This window comes from Lissotriton vulgaris, chromosome 3_1 (assembly GCF_964263255.1).
Source record: "Lissotriton vulgaris chromosome 3_1, aLisVul1.2, whole genome shotgun sequence".
Taxonomy (NCBI): domain Eukaryota; kingdom Metazoa; phylum Chordata; class Amphibia; order Caudata; family Salamandridae; genus Lissotriton; species Lissotriton vulgaris.
In genome coordinates, this window is record NC_141689.1 from 491001198 (window position 1) to 491024119 (window position 22922).

The window sequence follows — 22922 nt, forward strand, 5'->3', positions numbered from 1 at the left end:
GCTGGCGTGATGGCGGTTGCCAGCCATGTGGTGACTCGGGATGACAGGTGGTGGTGACTTGCTGGGAGTGTTGGATGTCAGGAGGGACTTGGCAGCCATGTGCCTCCGCCTTGCTGAGGTTGAGTGTCTGTGGTGGCTTGACACGTAGAGTGTGGGAATCCTCTCTTGCCTGACTTGGGGCCACTGCCGACTCCATCTCGGTGCTTAATTTGTGCCTGTGCTTTCTGGTGCTAAGCACCAGCACCTATTTCTCAGGACCGGGTCTATAGAATTGATGAGCATAGGTATGCTCCTGGACCAGTGTGTTGCAGGTTCCGACTTTTTCAGGGTGGAGTTTATTTCATTGCTTGAGGCTTGATCGGAGTCAGTCAGCTGTGGAGCAAGGAGTGAAGTGGTGAGCAGGGCTCTAGTCGGAAGCACCTTCATGGCTCTGCAGGGACAGGCAGGTCTCAGCGCAAATGGAACAGGCAGGCCTCGGCGCGAACGGAACAGGCAGGTCTCAGCACAAAAAATCGACTTCGGGGGCACTCCTAGCAGCGTGAAAGCAGTTTGGTTAGTTGTTCCCATCTAAGCCCCCGACCACAAAGGAGGGCTACGCTTGATACGGCTCGGGGGTCCTGCGCTCCCTGACACCTCGCATACTTTAAATGCCAAACTTTCCTTCAGACAAACTCCGAGCGCTCACCATTCTCCGGGATAACGGGAGCGAGATCCCGCCTCCCCTCAAGCCTCCAATCCGGCTCTCTCTGGGCAGGATGTGGCTGTGATACTCCCCAGTGCTTTGTGTGTGTGGGGGGCGGTGTGTGCTGGGGTTTGTGTAACAGTGAGTGGGGTGAGAGGGGTGTGAGGGAATCTTACTTGTTCCCGTTTCTAGGCTTTGGGAAGGGCAGAGTAACGGGACATGCTAGCACAGCTGAGCGAGGCGCAGAGACCTGCCATGAAGGGACAGGGTGTGAGGAGGGAAGGGAAGAAGAGGTGGCGGGAGAGGAGACAATAATGAAAAGTAGGAGAAAAATGGGGACGAGAGAGAAGAGAAAAGAAGAAGCGCCAAGAAAACCGGAGGAAGGTGAAACGCAGAGAGCGAGAGAGTGTGAGGAAAGAGAGAAAGAACAATAGATGGAACAGAAACGTTCAGACACCTAGTAAGAGAAGGGGCAGGGGAAGCGAGAGGCAGGCGTCGACAGAGAGAGAAAGATATGAGTGCACGCATATTTATATTTAACTGTTAATGTATCAATTCCATAAAGTTTATCTGTAAATATTATCTGTGAATATAAGGTTTGTTTGTGTAAGGACTGTTGTGTTCGATTTTTGTTTTTTTTTAAATTCAAAATAAGTCAGAATCAAGTGACCTGTATTGTTATTTTTTTTGATAATCAACTTTATTGGTAACAGATAAATTCATTGGTAACAGATTAAGCACATTATTATGATGAAATACAATCAAGGAAAGCCGACTAAAATATTCGAGACCCAAAGGTAGTGAGTGTGACATTCGCATATTACTACATAAGTAAAAGACTTAGTCAGACCCCTCAAACAGGTAACAAATGGAACCATTTACCCCACACTTTGCCGAAGAGTTCAGGACATCCCCGGGCCCTCAAAGAGGGGTTCCTCCTGGGCTCCGCACCAATCCACCCCTTTCCTCCATTTCCGCACAGTTAGTGACTTTGCCTGGGGCCAGAGCGTTGCTATATCTCTCTTCGCCACCGCCACTGCTGTCCCTAGGAAACGCGTATCCACCCTGAATCCGTCAAGGCCATCAAACACCCCCGAAAGCCGGCGCTTCGGGTCGCGGGGGACCTCCCACCCGAGGGCCTGTGTGAGCTCGAGCTCCACCCCTCCCCAGAATGACGCCAAAGCAGGACACTGCCATACCATATGATAGAAATCAGCTGGGGCGTGATCACAGCGTGCGCAGGCTGGGGAGGATCGCATGCGGGCACTGTAAAGGCACACCAGGGTGAGATATGCCTCATGGAGGTAGTAGAGTTGGACGAGGCGTAACTTGGAGGATGTTGTCAACGTTTTGGGAGCCATAAGGGCATCCCTTTAATCCGCCTCCTCCAGGGGACCGAGCCTCCCCTCCCAGCGGGCCCGGAGCTGATCTAAGGTTCAGGGCCTTTGTTCACCAGTGATCGGTAAATTCGAGACACCCCCCCCTACCCAGGTTCCCCATCATCACCTGGGCCTATAAGGGACTACATTCCGAGAAGGTGGGGGATGGAATGTGTGTGGAGGGCGTCTGAGTTGTAAATATTTAAAAAAAATGGAAGGGGAGGAGGGCGTGACGCTGTTGTAGGTCTGCAAAAGATCTAATGTGATCTCCCACCCACACGTCTCCAAGTAGCGAGACCCCGATGAGATCCCAGCGATTGAAATCCCGAAAGGACGAGACCTCCCGCAGTCATGTCCCACACCACAGAGGCGTCTGCCTGGTGAGTCTCCGGTCCCACTGCACATGGTGGAGGGCTGTACGCCAGGCCATGAGCACTGTCCTGGTGACAGAGGGTAGAGCCTGTGGCACCGGGCTGCCATACAGGAATGCCTGGATCCGCGTGAAATCCATCGCCCTAAGTTCCACCTGGTACGCCGGGTCGGATCAGCCGCCCGCAAACCAATCGTGGATCACAATGAGCTTTGTGGCCAAGTAGTAGAGATGGAGATTGGTCACTCCCATGTCCCCGTCAAAGGGGGGAATACGACAGTGCGCTAGGGACATTCGCGGCCTCCCTCCTCCCCACAGAAACTGGGTGAAAATGCTGTCTAACTCCCGGAACCAGCTACCCGGGAGGTGAATGGTGATATTTTGTAAAATGTATAGGAAGCGGGGAAGGATCATCATTTTGAAGAGAGCACTCCTGCCCAGGGTATTGAGGGGGAGGGTTTGCCATTTCTTGAGGTCCGTCTTCACTTTATTGAAATTGAATTGAATTGAAAGGAGTTTTATAAATCGCGAACAGTTGCCCTGAGGCGTCCAGGCGCTGGGGGGTAAAGGAAACTTCTGCTGGGGTGGATCGCTGGTGGGGTGAGTTTATTTAGATATTTTTTTGGTTTAAAAGGAAAGTTTTCAGTTGTTTGCGAAAGGTGAGCATGTTGGGGTTATTGACCAAGGGGGCAACATTCAAGGCCCATTCAAGCTCCGGCAGGAGGGAGACCCACACACCTAGGTACTTGAATGAATGTCTGCTGAGGGGAATGTTTGTTTGCCAATCAAAGCACGCCCAGGAGGAGTACAAACGGACTGGGGTGGATTTTGCCGGGTTAAGTCGAAGGCCAGAGACCCGTTCAAAAGCGGAAAGGGCCTCTAGGCATCTGGGACCAGAGCTTTCTGGGTCCGCCAGAAAAATCAGGACGTCATCAGCATATAGGGATATCTTGTCAGTCTGATTCAGTTCTCAGGCCCAGCAAGGGATGGGGGGTTATTGGAGGATGAGCACCGCCAGGGGCTCCATCGCCAATGCGAATAGGAGCGGCGAGAGCGGGAATCCCTGGCGGGTGCCCCTCCCAATGGGAAACTTATCGGATAGCTCACCGTTAATGAGGACACGAGCCCTAGGGTTACAATAAAGGACCCTGATAAGGCGTCGGAAAGGGAGACCAAAACCCATCTTCTCCAACACGTCCTCGAGGTAGCTCCAGTCCACCGTATCAAATGCTTTTTCAAAATTGATGAAAAGCAGTGCCAGGTATGGGGTCAGGCGATGACGGTGAGCCAGAGCCAGGTGGAGGTGGCGAATGCAATGTCAGGTACACCTGGCAGGCATGAACCCACACTGGTCGGGATGGACCAAGCCCTGCAGGAGTGGACGGAGCCGCTGGGCTATCACAGTGGCAAAAATCTTCACCTCCGTATTAATCTGTGAGATCGGGCGGTAGTCTGCACAATCAAGGGAGGGCGGCTGCGTCTTCGGGGGGACCACAATAGTGGCCACATCGGTTTCAGGTGGGAAGGACCCTTCTTTCACTACGTGTTTAAACAGCTCTGCCAAATGGTGAACCAACTCATCACGGTAGGTCGAGTAGTACTCCTGGGGATAGCCATCAAGCCCGGGCGTCTTGGCTGAATGTAACAGTGAAATTGCCCCGTGTATCTCCTCTGGGGTAAAGAGGTGGTCCAGAGTTTCGGAGACCGTCTGGGGAAGGCAGGGCAGCTGGGTACCGGCCTCCGCCAACAAGTCCGCTAGGGGAGCGCAAGGTGGGCGGGCGGCATAGAGGGCCGAGTAATAGCGAGCGAAAGTCTTCGCAATGGCATTGGACGTCAGGTGGTGGATCCTGGTTTCCTTCCGAATCTCAGGAATAATGCGATTAACATTGGGATAGGACACTAGGTTGTGAAGTAACTTGCCATTTTTATCGCCCCAGCCATAGATACGTGCCCCCGAAGAGCGCCAGAGCATTTTAGTGGACTCCAGAGAGATCCGGTGAATCTCTTCTCGGATCATTGTAAGGTGCCGAGAGGTGTCATCGTTGTCAGCAGTCATTTGGGTTTCCTCCAACTGCACTGCCTGGGCCTCTAGCTGCAGGAGCTGGGTGGCCTGCTCCACACGTTTCGCGTGGACCAGCCCTTTGGCCACACCCCAAACCACGGCCTTGCCGGCCTCCCACATCGTCCCCGGTGAGGGAACCGTGCCCTTATTAGTTGAAAAATAGTGTCGCAGCTCCTGCCCGAGGGAATCCACCAGTGCAGGAACCAGGCATTCAGTCACCAAACCGCACCTGGGCCAACAGGGGAGGTCCCGAAACGGAGGGAGACGGGGCAATGATCAGAGACATCAATTGACAGTCCGTCGCGGGCATCAGGAGCAGGTCTATATGGGAGTGGGTGTGGTGAGTCACCGAAGTGTGGGTATATTGTTCTTTACAGGGGATCCACACCCTTCAGACGTCAGAGGCCTAGGGCAGATGACCAATCAGAGAGGTGCCTCGCGGAGGCGAGCCGATCAGCCGATGGAGTGCCCGTCGCGCCACGCAAGGGCTGCAGGACGGCGTTAAAGTCGCCCCCAACAACAGTCCGGCCCTGTGGAAAGGAGGAAATCAATAGGTGTGAGACGACGAAGGGTGGAGGCCATGGCAGCGGGGGGAATGTATATACACAGGAGGTTCAGAGGGTATCCCTCAATCGTCCCCGTCATGGCAACATAGAGGCCCTGTGTATCAGTCTCTGCTCTGGCCAGGGTAGCGGGAAGCCCTTTCCTAAGTAGAATGGCCACTACTCGGGAACCACATGTAGTAAAACCAGAGTGCCAAACCCTGTCAAACCCATAGCGGGCGAGGAAGTTACATTGTGAGACCACGAGGTGTGTTTTTTGTAGAAACAGGACATCAGGTGCGTGACGATGGTCATTACGGAAGACGGCCGTGCATTTGATTCGGTCAAGAAGGCCGTTAAAGTTCCAGGAAAGGATGTGGAGAGTCCTATTGAAGGTGTGGGACATCTAGATAAGTGGTATGTGGAAGAACGGATGCAAGCGTGGGGGCGTCCGAAGCCGAAGGGATACACCCACCCGGGGCCCGGGCCTTGAGTGGAGGGTACGGGGACTTTTGAACTGCGTTTCATCGGCAAGGACATCTATGTGCGTGGGGCTACCAATGAGCTGTTTTGTTATTTTGTTATAATTCAATATTTGCCATCGGGCTGTTAGGGGTATTGCCTTATAAACCCCACTGGGAGCGGTGTCTTGTCACCTTCTTTTAAAGTATTCCATGGCAGTCTGGATCTTTTAATGCTCATGCCAAGTGATTTGTGCAGTCAGTGTGACAATGTTTGATTGTTGATAATGATATGTGTTGTCTGTTTTTTGGGTGTGGCCGGAGGTCTATCTACCAGGCTTATGCGCCAACTGGTGATCTGGTTTGTTTATTATCATACAAGTTTGCATATGTGTGTATTAACTTGATGTTGTGGGTGCTGTTTGTAAACTTGGATAGCCAACTAATTGCTTTCGTGGGCTGTGTTGTATGGAGTTAAGGAGCTCTGTTTACACACATTCTATTGTATGGTGGTGGGTCCTGATGGTGTGCGCACACGCTGTTGTGGGCACAGTAATATACATCTAGTGCAGTGCTGGAAGTGTGTTAGGTGTTCCATCTAATATTTTTCATTTTATAATGTTGGTGTTTGTTTGCCCATAGTTCTGTCTAACTCAGTATAATATTTTGACTAATTAATAACATGGCGTTACTGAGCGAGGAATACCAGGTTGAGGACATTCCGCCCAACTAAGGCAGTAACCAGATGGAAAATAAACTATCCCCACCCCCTTCCCACTTTGAACCAAACGTTTCAGATATGGGGAGTGGTATACAATATCTTCTTGTGCAAGGAATAAGATGCTTCCAAATTACTTCACCCTTTTAGTGCTATGCAGTGATGTAGCAGGGATTTCTGCTCCTATACAGAACTGTGCATAGAGACTTAGAACCTCAGTGAATTAGGGTGTGCCAAAACTCACCTTAGTATCCAAAATCCCCTACCCGACTAGCAATCAGTGTCTCATTGGTACTTACAAAACCCCAATGATTTAGACAACCCAGAACATGGACTTAGGACACCTCAGGTAACGTGGAACACATGAACACTCTTTCGTTATACTAACATATCAATCCAGAACGAGGAGTCAATGAGGACACGTGCAAGTTTGAAATGTTTAATTCTAATGCAGTGTTCTCAAACGCAGTATCTTAGCTAATACAAGCAAACATATTATAAGGAACAAGGTTAACAGCTACTATTTCATAAAATACAAAGGGTGAAAGCATGTTAAAATGCTAAAGGAAACAGTTCTAAATAGAACCTCAGTTTACCCTCCGTAGCTAGTATAATATATTATATCTACAGAAGGTCTCTTTGGGTTTTAGAAGGGCGGGCCCATACCTTTGGGTTCAGCAGAAATGGATCACATCATCTCCTGCACCAACTCTATGCATACAGATATTTATCAAGTGTCTAACTCATGCCCTGTGCAGTGCATTATTAATCGCGCCTAAACCCAAAGTTGGCCACAGCTGCATATATATATTATGTCTACTCAGTGCTCTGATCAATCCAAACAACAAGCGCTGTGTTGAGATAACCTTGAAGGCCTCGACACTCACTGTACAGACATAGCTTACCAAGCAAAGCTGATATTATAAGCAAACATGTTATTCTTGTGTGAAGCAAAATACCTAACTAGGCGAAGAGCTGTAATAACAAAATGTGTCGTGTGCAGAGGCTGCAGAAAAGGAAAATGGCGTTTAAATTTCTAACAAGCTCATGCTAACATAACACAGTGCAAAGGTGAAACCAAAACACAAGACACCCTCCCTTTCATCCAAGCACTGATAGGACAAGTAAGAAGGGGCAATTTAGGAACGCAGAGTTCAAGATCGATAGTCCAAACATAAGTCTCCAATTTGCTACCTCAAAAACAGAGATAAAAGAAACTTAATTGTCGAGAAAAAATAATTCAGCTCTGACATTGATAAAGTCAATAGGCAAGGGTTTCAAAAAATAGAGGGCCCAAAAAAATCCAATGAAAGGTGTCGGTCAAGAAAACTAGACAGTCAACACAGTTCATTCTAATAATGAATATGCAAAATATGCAGCAACAGGAAGTCACTGTTATCATCCGAAAATAATTCGGCCATCCAATTTAACAAAGGGAAAGAACATACATGCTCTTCAATTACCGGAGCCTCTTGCACCATCAGAGGACAACTCGGTGGGTTCTCGAGGAAGCTGCGAGCCAAGAAATCTTGCACCGCTGCGAACACATTCCAACGACCCAGTATTCCATGCATCGCTGCAAAGGCCATAATCCCTCCATCAGAACAAACAACTCATGAGCAACTAAGGGACTCATAAGTTGATTATAATCCGCATCGAGAGACACCGTATTGCAGAGACACAAATCCAGGGCCCATTCGAAGTCTCAACTCAGGCAATGGAAAACAGGCTGGACGCATGTAAAGTAGGAAAATCAAAACGATAATCCATAAACTGCACTCAGTCTATCAAGAGGCAGCGCACCATAGTACTCAAGCATCCGGGCGCGAAGCAGCCCTAGCCAAGACAGCTCGTTTTGCAACACAGGATGTGCATCCATTTTGGAATAAACAAAATAGCTATAGCACACCAGCAGCAAGAGCCAGTAGCAGGGGGAATCCACCAAACAGGCTGAAGAAAATAGAATGGAAGAAGGCTGGAATGACTCTGAAAATCTTTTGGAAGGAAGTCACTAAGCCACGGCTAACAACTTTAAAAAAAGTGAGCCAGCCCCGAGGTGGAGGTTGCATTGAAGATAGTGTGAATTAACTCACGGAAGTGCAAGGGCAAATCAGTATTTAATAAGGCATGCACCTCAGTGCGGGTGTTAGCCACATGAAGGACAAATGTTTCACGAGGAGATGTGAGTGCAACTTCTTTCTGGGACAATAGAGCTCTTATGCGACTCATCTTATTGAACCCTGCTTTCAAGGTTGGAATCTTAGGCCAGATGGAAACATCAAGTTTCCCATGCGTGGTTGGATACATTACATTCTTGCAACAAACTACACGTTCATTGACTTTAACGACATAAGCAATCCCTTTTATTAACCCACAACAATCCTCATTGTTTAGAAGTAAATAACTCCCATTTGCCAGTAATGTGAATGTGGGAATGATGGCGGGCACGGGGGTACCTTTCAAAATACATGCTAAATTAGGCTCATTTTGATTACAAGAGCCATGTAATTGGATATGTCGACCCATTAAGGAATGATCCGGTGTTTCAGTGCATTCTTCACCATTCAAATAAACTTCCTTTCCCTCCCTAAGGCATCTATATGTAAAAGGAAGCGACCAGGCTTCATGGAGATAAGAACTTTCATGAGGCTCGTATCTACCAATAGCAAAGTACTTCACACAGTTTTTAAACTCAAACAAAGGAAACGGCAGAGTTATTAAACCATGAATAAGCCACGTTGCATTATTGGCTTCTGCCACAGAAAACGGTAAAGGCTCCAACCTCTCAATGTGTAACATGGAAAAAGAAGCATCTTTCATGGACAGTAAGCGTTGCTTGTCAGTCAAATTAAGAGGGGCAAAACAATGATGACGTATTCATGTAATGCCACGGCACTTTACCTGCCTTAAGGGTCTGCAATGTCCATGCAAACTGCATAATGGAATGCAACAGATTTTGACCATGGTACAAAGCAGACCCTTCATCTTGCACAATATCTACAACAGATGACACAAAAATATCTAATGTGTAAATACGGGAAGAGAGCGTGTTAATGCTGTTATCTACAACTGCTAGCACTTTTTCTAAATTAGCTTGATCTATAGCTCTAAGGCGCGTAGCCTCCTCAACCTGGGAAGCTTTCCAGAATTAGTTATAAACTGCATACATCCATCTTTTAGATCTACCTTTAGTCGGGCTTTTAATAAAATCATTCAGATCAACATCGTCAGTCAGTTTAGATAAATGCAGTTTAACTGACACCAAGGTAGAATGTTTGAGCCAGTTCTGACACAATTTGCCTACAGAATAGGTAGTCACAGAATGGCCACTTTCAAAACGGGGATCCACCCTGACCTGTGTAAAGCCATGAGCTAAACCCAGAACGATGCTGGCATGAATCAGCACTTCTGTGCCAGAGCAACCAGCCTCCAAGATCCAAACTGGATATTTTAAAGGAGTAATTCAATAATAGAGTCTGTAACTCTCTAATGAAAAATTTAGTAGTATTACCCCAACCAGAATATTCCTCTAAATCAGGAAAAGAAGGAGCATTTAATTTTTTAGGAGTAGCCAATCCAAAGCATGTTGTCTGTGAAATTGTAGAATTTAAAAACAACATATGGTTCGGGATGAGGCATGCACGGTGCAAAGCCTCAGTGCCTTGCACTTGCCAGCTTTTAGAACCCCAAACAGATTTAAGGTCTATTGTATCTTTGCACAACTCGTAGCCCCCAACAGCCAACTGGTCTAGAAAGGACTTCGAATACAATAATTTAGTATCGCTAAGTCTAACTTTGGATGTGGACTTTTCAACCATTTTAAAATAAAAGGCATTGGGATTAGAATGATTAAAATCTGTAAAGGTAACAGAACTGCCTTGTATAGGAGCTGGACAGTTTTCCCACTGGGTGTAATTTAAAGTAAGTCAGCATAATATTTCAAATCAGAAAAAACAATGATTCAACGGCCTGAACATCCCAATCATTAGAACGTATATTTTGTTTAACTACATCCCCCATAGATACTCTAAGCACATTAGGGACATTTATAACCTCAGTGGGCCCATGAATTTGAAATCGAACAGCATCCCATACAATCCCATCTAAGACGGGCCTAGCAGTGATGGTAACAAAGGCCAAGTCTCTCTTCAATCTGTGTGATGAGGAATGGGGAGCCAAAGTTCCATTGATATGTCGAATGCAAGTTCTTTCCTCGACATAGTGTCCATTGACGAGACAGAAAAAATAAAACACAAAGCCAATTGACATAAAAAGGTAAATCGAAAAAAACACCAACCAAATATAAGTCCAAAGGGGAATTAAAACATTTTTTTAAACCGTTTTGCCAAAACAGTAATCCTCTAAGGCTTTTTTGATGTATGGGAAACAGTGTCAAATGAAAATCTGGATTCTGTAGCGAGTTTGCAAATTAGGCATCGATAAGTCAGTAGGATAAGTATAGTCAGTTTCATCATGTTGAGTACCAGGTAGTATACTCAATAAAGGACTGGAAATTGCAGGCAACTCGAGAGCAACATCAGGCACAGGATTGGAAACCAGGGCCAAAACAGAATTTCTCAAAATCGAAGGACATGAGACTGCCGGTGTCATACTAAGAAGAATCGGCCACTCTGTATCTTGACATTGTCAATGGAGATATACCTGTTCTCCTTACGACCTGGAAGTGGTGGTAAAATTGCTGCTCTTGTGCCCTTCACTCCAAGCACTGGAACCGGAGCTCGATAAGAGAGACCAAAATTCTTTCTTGTTATCGATCTCCTCATGAACCAGTTCTCCAACTTGGGTAGCCAGCCGACTCCAGGATCAGCAACGCATCATCCGATGTGGAGGGCATATGTCCTTTGCAAGGCTGTCTCTTGTCTTTTGTAGATCCTGTAAAAAATTGCAATGTTCATCTACGTCAAAGGAGGCAGCTTGAGCCACAGAGTCTACACCGTCAAGGTCCGGGACATACATCTTGATACCAAAGAGCATTTTGTATGGGGTCCACCCAGAGACCTTCTAGGGAGATTATTAAGAGCACGCTGCACGCCATTGAGATGAGCTAGCCAATTCCTGCCAGTGCCTATAACTCAGGCCGTCAAAGACTGCTTTAAATCTCGGTTCATCCGTTCCACAACACTATTACCCTCAGGTCTGTATGGAGATGAAAACGTGACTTGGACCCCGAACAAAGTCATGGCATCCTTATAAGCCTTAGAGGCGAAAGCCGGACCCTGATCCGAATGGAAGGTACCACAGGCAAAAATCCTGGAATTGGCTAGCCCATCTCAATGGTGAGGTTCTGAAGCGATCCGAACCCGTGTTTTCGGTATCGTAGTACTGACACGATTTTGGTACCAGTGAACCGTAAATGATCCATTTAGTATGTGGCAGTGTTTTCGCTGTGCTACAAGCACGGATTCACTGAGAAACAGGGCTTTCTGTTGAAAACAACACGGCATCCATTTTAGATACGGCGTCCATCTTGTTTCTTGCCCTCACATAGTCAATGGACGAACGTTGACCCCGGCTGAATCACCTTGTTAGGGATACTTAGGCTTTAGTTCAAGAAAGCTGATGCTGCGTGACTTGGCAGAAGCTGCCTCCCTTGCCTGAGGCCAGTCCTGCTATACTGGTTCTCATGTTCGTTGGCCTGATCACGATTAGGAGGCCGAAGACAGTAGCCGTGCCCGTTTTGTGACCCACAAGCATTTCTTATCCTGCTTCTCTATCTTCTACACCTGGCTCTGCTCCCTTCCTTCTGGGCTTTTACTATGGGGAGGAAACATTTTTTACGATGAGGCGGACCGATCTATGAATAGAAAACTGACATGAAGACTTGATCGAATACAGGAAACTTGCAAATAATTATCGTTTGGTATATGTTTATTGTTTGTTTGGGATACCGGGCTAGGCATGAAAGATATTTTAACAATGTTGCCTAAAGTCATTTTTCATGTATATAAGGAGCGACCCACTTTGTACAATTTGAACAGAATCTGCCTTTGTGTGGTTCCTGTGACTTCTGTATCCCTGCAGTAAATAAACCTTGGTCTCTGACGCCACCATCGAGAAGCCCGTGTCTCTGTTTATTTGTGCACCGAGACAGGAAGGAACTCAGGGGTCTTTGGGTGTTGCTTCCCTGACACCTCTGGACATTAGACAAATAGTCCAGAACCTCATTTGGCGCCCAACGTCGGGGCAACGTCAACTGGTACCGGTCCAAAGCCTGAAGATTTCGAGGAGCTTCGTATGAAGATTCCGGAGGGAGGTACCCCGCTTCATCGATCCCTGCATGTCGTAAAAGTGGCCCGACGATCTCTTCCACGAGGGTTCCCGTTCCCAGACGGCTACAGAGGACCGCTGCCCTGATGTCGCCCTGTCTTGGACCTGAGGTGCAGACCTTAGTACGGCGAGACGTAGACGGGTTCTCCTTGGTGACGTCTTCGACATTTCAGTTAAGTATTAAGTGGGTTACACCCAGTTTGGTTGCTCTTGGTTGCTCTTGGTTGCTCTTGTAAGGATCTGTCATTGGTTGCTCTTGTACGGATAAGCCTTTTGTTTTCTGGATACGCTTGTTTTGGATTTGTAGATTATCACCGGTTGCTCTTGTCAAGATAATCTTTGTTTTTTGGTATTGGTTCATTTGGATACTCGTTTTAGGCCTAAGTTCTTTGCACATTTGGTTAGAATTTTGTCCTTAGTTTGCAATGGCTAGCCGTAGTAATTGTTTCCTGTCCTGGTTAAGTTGCAACAGGGATTCCCGGTTGGAGGACTCGTGTCCGGTTCCTCCGATTGGAACTCCAACGTATGAGCTCTACTGTAAACATGGTGTGGGTCCTATCACTTATAATGAAGTGTGGGTCCGATACACCAGGAAAGATGGCGTCCTTAGTTGGCCGCCACATGGTAGCTTCAAAACTGAAATTCTAGATAATCTGGAAGTGAAATTATTTAAGAAGAAAGCCCGGCCGGCAGTTTGATTCTTTCCGTTTTTGGCGTAAGGAAGCCAGACAGAGAGAAATAAGAAAAATAAAAAAAGGAACAGAAAGAGAAAGAGTTGACTTTAATGCAGTCTGCTAGGCAGTTGCATGTCAACGAAACTGAAAAAGCGATAGAGGTAGCGAATAGAGAGCATAATCTGGCGATTGACAAGTGCTACCCTGCCTTGCCATCGTGTCCTGCTAAGCCAGTAGAGGACCCTGAAAAGGATCCCCTGTTGTCTTATCTTTTGAGATCACCTCCACCGTATGCACAAGGTGTTACGGCACCTCAGTTGCCACCTGTTGTACAACCGGCTGTGGGTCAGCCTGGAATAGTTGTTCCTCCTCTTTTGATCCAAGCTCCTGTCCTTCCTGTGGTTAATGTTCCTCCGGCACCCCCTCTTCCTGGGTTGCCTATTCAGCCTGTGCCTGTCGTTTCGCAAACTGCTTTGCCTACTACTCCTACCCTTACAACTTCATCTGCTCCAGCTTCCTTGTCCCTGACCTCTGTAAACATTCTGACTCCGCTTTCTGTTCGTCGGAAAATAACTGACTCTGTAACTAATATTTTAACTCCTTTTTACAGGTCTTTAATTAAGACCCCCGTTTCTGACTCTACACAGAGACGTAGTCAGCTTCCTGGTCCCTAGAAACGAGAAATGCTAGATTCGACAGCTCTTAGGTGGGTTTCGAAAACTGTGAAATATGATGCACAAAGAGTGTTGGATACGTTTATGTAATGGAATGAACCAACTCAGCGATACGTATTTGATGTGATGTGTTCCCTTTTGCGTGAGGAATGGGATGATGATGACTTGGATTCAGTTCTCGCTGATTTGATACATACTCAGCGAAGGTTCGCTGCAGGAATGATAGTAGGTCCGGACGTAAAGGAAGCAATAGAACTGATTTTAGCATACAGGTCTGATTCTCCCCTTCGATCATCAAGGGACTCAGATGGTTCTCCGATTACTAGGAAGAAGCGAGGTCAGTATCCGATGAGGGAAGTTCCGCCGATATGGCGCGAAGCAGTTCAAGCTAATGCGAATCTGGGTATTCAAGCTGCCCAGCACAGTTTCAGAGAGTGTGGATACACATTCCGTGGAAACGGGCTGAAGTTTTAGCAGTAAAACAGGCATTGCCAGACCCGCGTAAGAATCCTGCTGGCTATTATAAAGAGTTGACCCAGACAGTTCAAGCTTGTGTCATGAATTTGGCAGACATTGAGATGCTATTTGGCAATGTAGTACCACAGCCTATTTGGGCCAAAATTCGCCATGAGGATCATCAAGTTGCCTTAGGAGGTGATTGGCCAGCTATTGTAGCGGCAGATGCACAACAAATTGGTGGTGCTAAACCTGAGCCCCTGATTGCTGCTTTGCCTGGCAGAATAATCGATTTAATGAAAACTCTGATGCCAGCGTTACGTGTCAACTGGGATAAATTATCAGCATGCAAGCAAAAGAAGGATGAAAGTGTCTCTGATTTCTTCACCAGATTTGAAGAGACTTTCGTAGACCATAGTGGTCAAGATATGAGTACTGAGGGAGGCCAGAGATTGTTTGTCGACAAGTTTGTGTTTAATTTATTGCCTGAATTAAGTAATAAGTTGAAGGATTCTGAGAGTGCATGGGCGGTATCGACGACAGCACAGATACTTGCAACTGCTCAGTATTACGAAAATAGAGAAAAAGAAGAGAAGGAAAAGTCAGAGAAGAAGACGAAAGACTTGAAAACTAAAGTTCTTTTGCAACAGGCGTATCCGCCTCACTCGAATCAGTCAGATTCACAGCAGCGACCCCAGTTTCAGCAACAGCCACAGTTCCAGCAAGGAATGTCCCAAAGGTTTGATTATGGTATTCCATGGTAACAGTTAGCATGGAATCAGTGTGCCTATTGTAAAAAGGAGGGTCATTATAAGAATGAGTGTCCAGTTCTGCATCCACAAACTAGTGGTGTCCCAGCTCCGAGAGGCCGTGGTGGTTTTAGGCAAGCTCCTAGAGGCCGAGGACGCGGTGCTGTGTCTTCACAGACTGATCGTTCCTCTAATTATTTTGATCAGCAGAATGTGCCATCGGGTAGATCTCAACAATACCATGTTGAAGATTATTATGAGGGTAATGGAGAAGTTCAGCAAAGTGAGTACTAGGACAGCCATAGGCAAAGAGAGGGAGTAGTATCAGTTCCAGTCGATCAGAGTGGACCTTATGTCACAGTAGCTACATCAGGTGTGATTGAACCTTTTCTGTTGGATACTGGTGCGGCTAAAAGTTCAATTATGCATGCGAAACTCCCTGGCGCACCTTTGTCTGGCTTAACAAACATTTCGGTAGGATTCTCAAGCGCCCCTGTTCACAACCCTGTTTCTGGTCCTTTGTCCATTTCTGTTGGACCATGTCATCTAGAAGCACCCCTTATTCTAACGACTGGTTGTAATGAGAATCTGCTTGGTCTAGATCTGTTAAAACGCCTGCATGCGACATTGTACTGCTCTCCTTCAGGAGTACAGCTCACGTTGGGTAAGAGAGTGATCTCTCCAATGTATTTGTCAATGGATAAGCTCCCACTGGAGCTACGTTCTCTCCCTGATACTCTTTGGGCAACTGGTCCTAATGATGTAGGTCTTTTGGAAATTCCTCCTTATGTGGTGAGTTTGAAGGCGAAGGTTAGATTTCCACGAATCCCACAGTATCGGATTTCAAATGAAGGTGAACGTGCGCTTTTACTGATCATACAGGATTTGATACAGAAAGATGTGATAGACGAAACTAGAGGAAATATATGCAACAGTCCTGTTTTGCCAATTTTGAAACGCACTGATCCTTCCAAACCTCCAGTCTACAGATTTGTGATTGACCTTAGAGAGGTTAATAAAATTGTGGTTCCGCAATTTCCTGTGGTCCCGGATATCACTGCATTACTGACATTGATTACTGCCTCAGCTACATGGTTTTCAGTGATTGACTTGAAGAATGCCTTCTTCAGCATTCCGATAGCCGAAGAAAGTAGGGATATTTTTGGTTTCTCCTTAGGTGGTCGTAGTTTTAGATTCAAACGCTCTCCACAAGGCTATTGTGAGAGCCCTTCGATTTACAGCCAAGCATTAAAAAATCATTTAGATACTTTTGTGCTTCCTCCTGGTGCTGCTCTCATCCAATATGTAGACGATCTCTTAGTAGCTGCTGATGACGAGGAAACTTGCAAAACAGCTACAATTTCTTTGCTGCATCATTTATCAGACTTACATCACAAGGTGTCACCTTCTAAACTGCAATATTGTTGCCAAGAAGTGACCTATTTAGGTCATCTTTTGTCAAAGGAGGGAAGAAGGTTGACCCCAGAGAGAATTAAAGCAATTTCGCAGATGACGGTACCAAGCACACAGAGAGAAGTGCGTGCGTTTTTGGGTATTACGTCATATTGCAGACAATGGATCCCAAATTTTTCTCTTATGGCAAAACCATTGGTGGCTCTGACTGGAAAAGGTGTTCCGAGTCCTTTGCCATGGTCTGATGAATGTCAGCAGAGTTTCTCTGATTTGCGTGATGCGTTGTGTTCAGCTCCTGTGTTGGGTACTCCTGACTACAGTAAGCCGTTTACACTATATGTCCACGAAAGAGAGGGTTGCGCGTTGAGTGTTTTGACGCAACAATTCGGTGACAAGCAACGACCTTGTGCGCATTTCTCATCAACATTAGATCCGGTAGCCAGAGCGTTGCCAAGTTGTTTGAGAGCTACAGCAGCAGCTGCAGTGTCTATTCGGCAGTCTGCTGGATTGGTCATCAACAATATGTTAGTAGTCATGGTTCCACATGCCGTGGTTACACTCATGAATCGAACGAAAACTCAGCACCTCACCAGTGCTAGACTATCAGGCTATGAGCTGACGCTTTTGGCAAGTCACATTCAGATTAAGAGATGCAGCATATTGAATACAGCAACACTGTTGCCGACTACTCAGGAGTCGAGTGATTTGGAACCTGTCCCGGGGGCTCAGGAAGGATTGGAGGTTCGACCACGGGAGCGGGAGGGGCCGGCTCAAAGAGAAACACTGGGGCTTTGATTAAAGGTTTTAAGGAGGGCTTTATTGTTATATACGTTTTCTTCATGAACAGGTAAGTAGTCTTTAGTCTCTGGGTATCGCTGAATGCCGCGGTGCCTTCTGGTCGTGGAAGTCTTTATCTTGATACGTCTCAACAACAGGATTCCACGTGGTACCGGAAAGAAAAGGAATTCAAGAGAAGGCGAATTACTGCCTGCGCTCTGGTTGGACACACACAAGGACCGGGAGTGAGGGACACACAAACCCCGTGAAGTGCTCCAGTTATCTACGGGAGTGACGGAAGGTGCTCGTGCTCAGGGAAGGGTTTGGTTGCAGGAAGTGTTACACCGGGGGCTGTCTCCGCCTCCCAACCCAACCCGCGACCCGGCCCCGAACCTCTTTAAGCCACGCTCCTCCCGTGGGCGCGTGGCAGGGCGACTCGTCCGACCGTTGGCCTCCTGGCTTGTCGTTTCCGTCTGCTTCTCTTCCTGGACTTGGTTCTGCGCTGCTCTCCTCCTCGATCTCCTCCTCGGGGAAAACGCCGTCCGTCCTCGATGCCGTGCTTCCTGCTTTTGTCGTCACTAGGGGCGTGACTCCACAATCCCAGCCGTCGGCCTTAAAGGAGCCGTATACATTCACGCCTGATGGCCATTCCGAGTCGGGGTCTCCTTCTTCCTCATGCCACATGGAAGTCTGCGGCTGTTGAGACAAGACGCAAGGTGAAAGGGGGGTGGCGCACCACCAGTCTTTATATTCAGATGTCTCTTGACAGTCAGACCCGTGACACACCTCCCCCCCTGGCATCTCCCGATCGGGGAGAGGAAACACCCGGGATAAAAAGTCTGCATTTGCATTGTCTCTTCCTTTGCGATGTTGCACAGTAAATGCATAGGGTTGTAAGGACAGAAACCATCGCAACACCCGGGGGTTGTGGCTACTATTTTGGTGCATCCACTTCAGGGGAGCGTGGTCTGTAAGTAGAACAAAGGGCTTGCCCTCCAGGTAGTACTTTAATTTGTCAATTGCCCATTTGATTGCCAAGGCCTCCTTTTCGATGGTAGAGTATCGGCACTCCCTGGGGAACAATTTCCTACTGACGTATAGGATCGGATGTTCAACACCCTCTTTGACTTGTGAAAGTACCGCCCCTATCCCCTGATTAGAAGCGTCCGTGGACAACACAAAGGGTTTGCTGTGATCCGGTGATATCAAAACAGGAGCCGTTGTCATCGTGGACTTAAGAAGGTGAAAAGCCTGTGAGGCCTCTCTCGATGGGTTACTAAATTCCTTGGCCTTGACGTCTTTGCGGAGCAGATTGGTTAAGGGGGCTGCTAACTCTGCAAAGCCTGGAATAAAGCGCCTGTAATAACCCACCAGGCCAAGAAAGGCTCTAAGGTCCCTTTTGTTATTGGGGAACGGGACTGCTGCTATTGCTCTTACTTTTTCGCTTTGGGGAGCGATGGTTCCTTCACCCAACACGTAGCCCAAGTATTTCACACTTTGAAAAGCTGCTCGCGATTTTCTTGCATTGATGTGTAGTCCTGCTGTTTGTAGGGCTTCCAGAATTGTTTGTAAGTGTCTCAAATGTTCCTTCCAGTTCTGACTGTAAATGACTATGTCATCCAAGTAAGCTGAACTAAAGTGTGAATAGGGTTGTAAGACTTTGTTCATCAGGCGCTGAAATGTTGCCGGGGCGCCGTGTAATCCGAAAGGCAGGACGGTGAACTCAAAAGCACCTTCATCCGTTACAAATGCTGTTTTCTTTCTATCCTCCTCCCGAAGGGGGACCTGCCAATACCCCTTCGTGAGGTCAATGGTGGTGATATATTTGGCGTCTCCAATTTTTTCAATCAAGTCATCGACTCGAGGAATCGGATACGTATCAAAATGCGAGACAGCATTTAATGCACGAAAGTCCATACAAAACCTTTTAGTGCCATCAGGTTTAGGAATTAGAACAATCGGGGATGACCAAGGACTCTGGGAAGGGCGTATGACGCCCAAGTCGAGCATGTCCTGCACTTCTTTCCGTACAATCTCTTTTCTTGCTGCGGGAATTCGATATGGTCTTTGTTTTACCACTTCCCCAGGAAGAGTTTCGATGCAGTGTTCTGCTAACTCCGTCCTTCCTGGTAAGTCGGAAAACACTGCTGTATACGGGGTTAGAGTCTCTGTTAACTCCTGCTTTTCCTGGGGAGTCAGCTCTGGGTTCACCACCAACTGTTCTAGAGTAGAGACATGTCGGACATCCATCTGCCCTACGAAGTGTCCCACCCGGGGTAGGGGTCCCAACCACTCTTTCAAGAGATTGATGTGGTATATTTGTGATTTGTGAGGGGTTAACCGGAGTCTATAGGTAGTGTTTCCGATTTTTTCCGTGATCTGATATGGGCCTTGCCACTCATGTTTATTCTTAGTAGTGATGGAAGGCAGTAGCACTAGAGCCCATTTTCCTACGTCCAGGGATCTTAATTTTTTTCCTTTGTCATAAGATTTCTTGTATCTCTCATGTTGATGCTCCATGGAGGTATAGGCGAGTTCTCTTAATTTACCAAGTCTAGTTCGGAGCTGAGAGGTATATTCCAACATGGATTTTTGCTCCTGGGACGTTTCGTTTTCCCACATCTCTTTAGTGATGTCTAGGAGACTCCGGGGCATCCTCCCATACAGTAACTCAAACAATGAGCATCCTAGGCTGCTTTGTTTTTGGGCTCGTATCACATAAAGGGCTATAGGTAGGAGCCGATCCCAGGCGGGCCCTTCCGCCGTCAGCATTTTCTTCAGTGTTTGCTTCAGAGTCTGGTTGTATCTTTCCACCAAACCGTCGGTTTGGGGATGATACACCGAGGTTTTCAAGTGTTTTATGTCCAGTGAGGCACACACCTCCTTCATTAATTTTGAGGTGAAGGGAGTCCCCTGGTCGGTCAATACTTCTTTAGGAAAACCTACCCTGCTGAAAAGCTCCACAAATTTTTCAGCGATGGCCGCTGTGGTAGTGTTCTTTAAGGGAAAAGCCTCAACAAACCGAGTGGCATAGTCCACGATTACCAATGCATATAGAAAGCCTCTCCCCGTCTTTGGTAGGGGCCCTATCAGATCCATGCCCACTCGCTCGAAGGGGACACCAATTAAGGGCATCCTTTGTAGGGGGGCAGCCGGAGGGCGCTGTGTGTTTCTACGTTGACAGACCTCGCACCGGGCACAGAATTCTTGAACATCTTTGTAAATACCCGGCCAATAGAAGTTGCGCAGGATACAGTCGGTGGTTTTTTCCTTGCCGGCATGTCCTGCCATCAAGTGGGCATGTGCAAAGAATAGCACTTGTTCTCTGAAAGACTGGGGAACCAATAGCTGCATCTCTGCTTCTTGGTTGGCTTGTCTGTATAACAAATCGTTTTTGATCAAAAAGCGGGGAAATACTGGAGAGGTCTGATTATCTGAGCTATGGGCGATTTCCCAGGTGTTGAAAAGGGATTTGTCTTCAGCCTGGGCAAATCTGAAACTGCGATCAATAACCCAGGGTTCGGGGGATAGGTAGGATGGTACATGCACCCCACTCCTGGTTGTGGAAAGGTGTTCCTTAAATAGGGACAGGAATTCTGGATTGTCGGTCCCCAGGATCATATCTTCAGGCAGGGAATCAACTACCCCTACGCTAACAGTACAGGGGTCCCTATCCTGCGGTGTGAGAGTGATGAAGGCCACGGGGTAAGGCTTCACGTCCCCATGGACGCACCTGATATACACGGGAGTCTTATGATTCATCTGATCCGGGGTTACGAACCTGGACTGTACCACAGATTGCCTGCACCCTGAGTCTAACAATGCTTTCAATTGGAACCCATTCATCTTTATACTCACGTAAAACGTGCTGCCCATTTCGGCGGAATACATCACAGTCCGGGGCAGATACCCCACCTCCATGGGTTCCTCATGGCTCTTCCTTTTGGGACACATCCTGGCGATGTGGCCCCACTCGCCACATTCGAAACATTGTGGTCCTTTTGTTGGAGGAACCATTATACCGGGAGGTCTGTAGGGTCGGGGAGCCTCGAGTACTGGTTTTGGCCTTTTGTCCGTTTTGATGGTAGGAGTACCTTTGGAGGTTTTTTCCGGCTCCCACGGTATAGACTTGGGTTGGGCCCTGGCATATTGGGATGCCATCTCAATGGCTTGTTCTACTGTCAGGCCTACATGCTGTTTGAGCCAACGCTGGGTCGCATATGGTAACGCCTCCATAAACTGCTCTACATAGATTTTATTCAGTATTTCTTCCTTTGTACATACATCAGGGCGAAGCCATTTGTCCGCCGCCATTTTTAGCCTGAAGAACAGTGTTTTTGGGTTTTCCCCAGGAACCCCTTTCTCTTTTCGGAAGCGGACTCTATAGGCCTCCTGGTCCAAACCTAGATGGTCCAATATGACCATTTTAATAGTCGCATATGGGGTTGTCCCCAGGGGATTCGCCGCTTGATATGCAGATTGGGCTTCGGCAGTCAGGAGAGGTGCGAGAAAGAACGGCCATTTTTCTTCGGGCCAGCTCATAGCCCGAGCCGCCCTTTCAAAGTTTACCAAAAAGGCGTCAGGATCCTCACCGGGTACATATTTTTGTAGGGCCATTCCTGACGGATGTGGCGTGTGTACACGTCCTTCGCCCGTGGCCGCCGGTTGGACAGAGGGTATGGACTTAAGACCCTCTACGTGTGCGGTCATTGTTTTAGTAAAAAGTTCTCGGTCCGCTTGAGCAATGGACAGCTGGTTCTCCACGGCCCATTCTAACTTCTCCTGCCCCTTTATGAGGTGGTCGATCAGGGTCTCCATCTTGATCTCACTGATGGATGATGAAGTTGATCCCACTTCTGACACCACTTGTCCCGGGGTCTCAGGAAGGATTGGAGGTTCGACCACGGGAGCGGGAGGGGCCGGCTCAAAGAGAAACACTGGGGCTTTGATTAAAGGTTTTAAGGAGGGCTTTATTGTTATATACGTTTTCTTCATGAACAGGTAAGTAGTCTTTAGTCTCTGGGTATCGCTGAATGCCGCGGTGCCTTCTGGTCGTGGAAGTCTTTATCTTGATACGTCTCAACAACAGGATTCCACGTGGTACCGGAAAGAAAAGGAATTCAAGAGAAGGCGAATTACTGCCTGCGCTCTGGTTGGACACACACAAGGACCGGGAGTGAGGGACACACAAACCCCGTGAAGTGCTCCAGTTATCTACGGGAGTGACGGAAGGTGCTCGTGCTCAGGGAAGGGTTTGGTTGCAGGAAGTGTTACACCGGGGGCTGTCTCCGCCTCCCAACCCAACCCGCGACCCGGCCCCGTACCTCTTTAAGCCACGCTCCTCCCGTGGGCGCGTGGCAGGGCGACTCGTCTGACCGTTGGCCTCCTGGCTTGTCGTTTCCGTCTGCTTCTCTTCCTGGACTTGGTTCTGCGCTGCTCTCCTCCTCGATCTCCTCCTCGGGGAAAACGCCGTCCGTCCTCGATGCCGTGCTTCCTGCTTTTGTCGTCACTAGGGGTGTGACTCCACAATCCCAGCCGTCGGCCTTAAAGGAGCCGTATACATTCACGCCTGATGGCCATTCCGAGTCGGGGTCTCCTTCTTCCTCATGCCACGTGGAAGTCTGCGGCTGTTGAGACAAGACGCAAGGTGAAAGGGGGGTGGCGCACCACCAGTCTT

At 47.8% G+C, this 22922-nt stretch overlaps 1 protein-coding gene across 1 annotated transcript; it reads right to left on the reverse strand.

Moving 5' to 3' along the window:
- Positions 1–17584: 17584 nt before the first annotated feature.
- On the reverse strand, positions 17585–22240 carry LOC147726664 (uncharacterized). Its single transcript, XM_086962970.1, has 2 exons — positions 21104–22240; positions 17585–17941 (listed from the first exon to the last, which is right to left on the reverse strand). The coding sequence occupies exons 1-2, from the start codon at positions 22238–22240 to the stop codon at positions 17585–17587; spliced, it is 1494 nt and encodes a 497-aa protein (XP_086819096.1).
- Between the last annotated feature and the right edge of the window lie 682 nt (positions 22241–22922).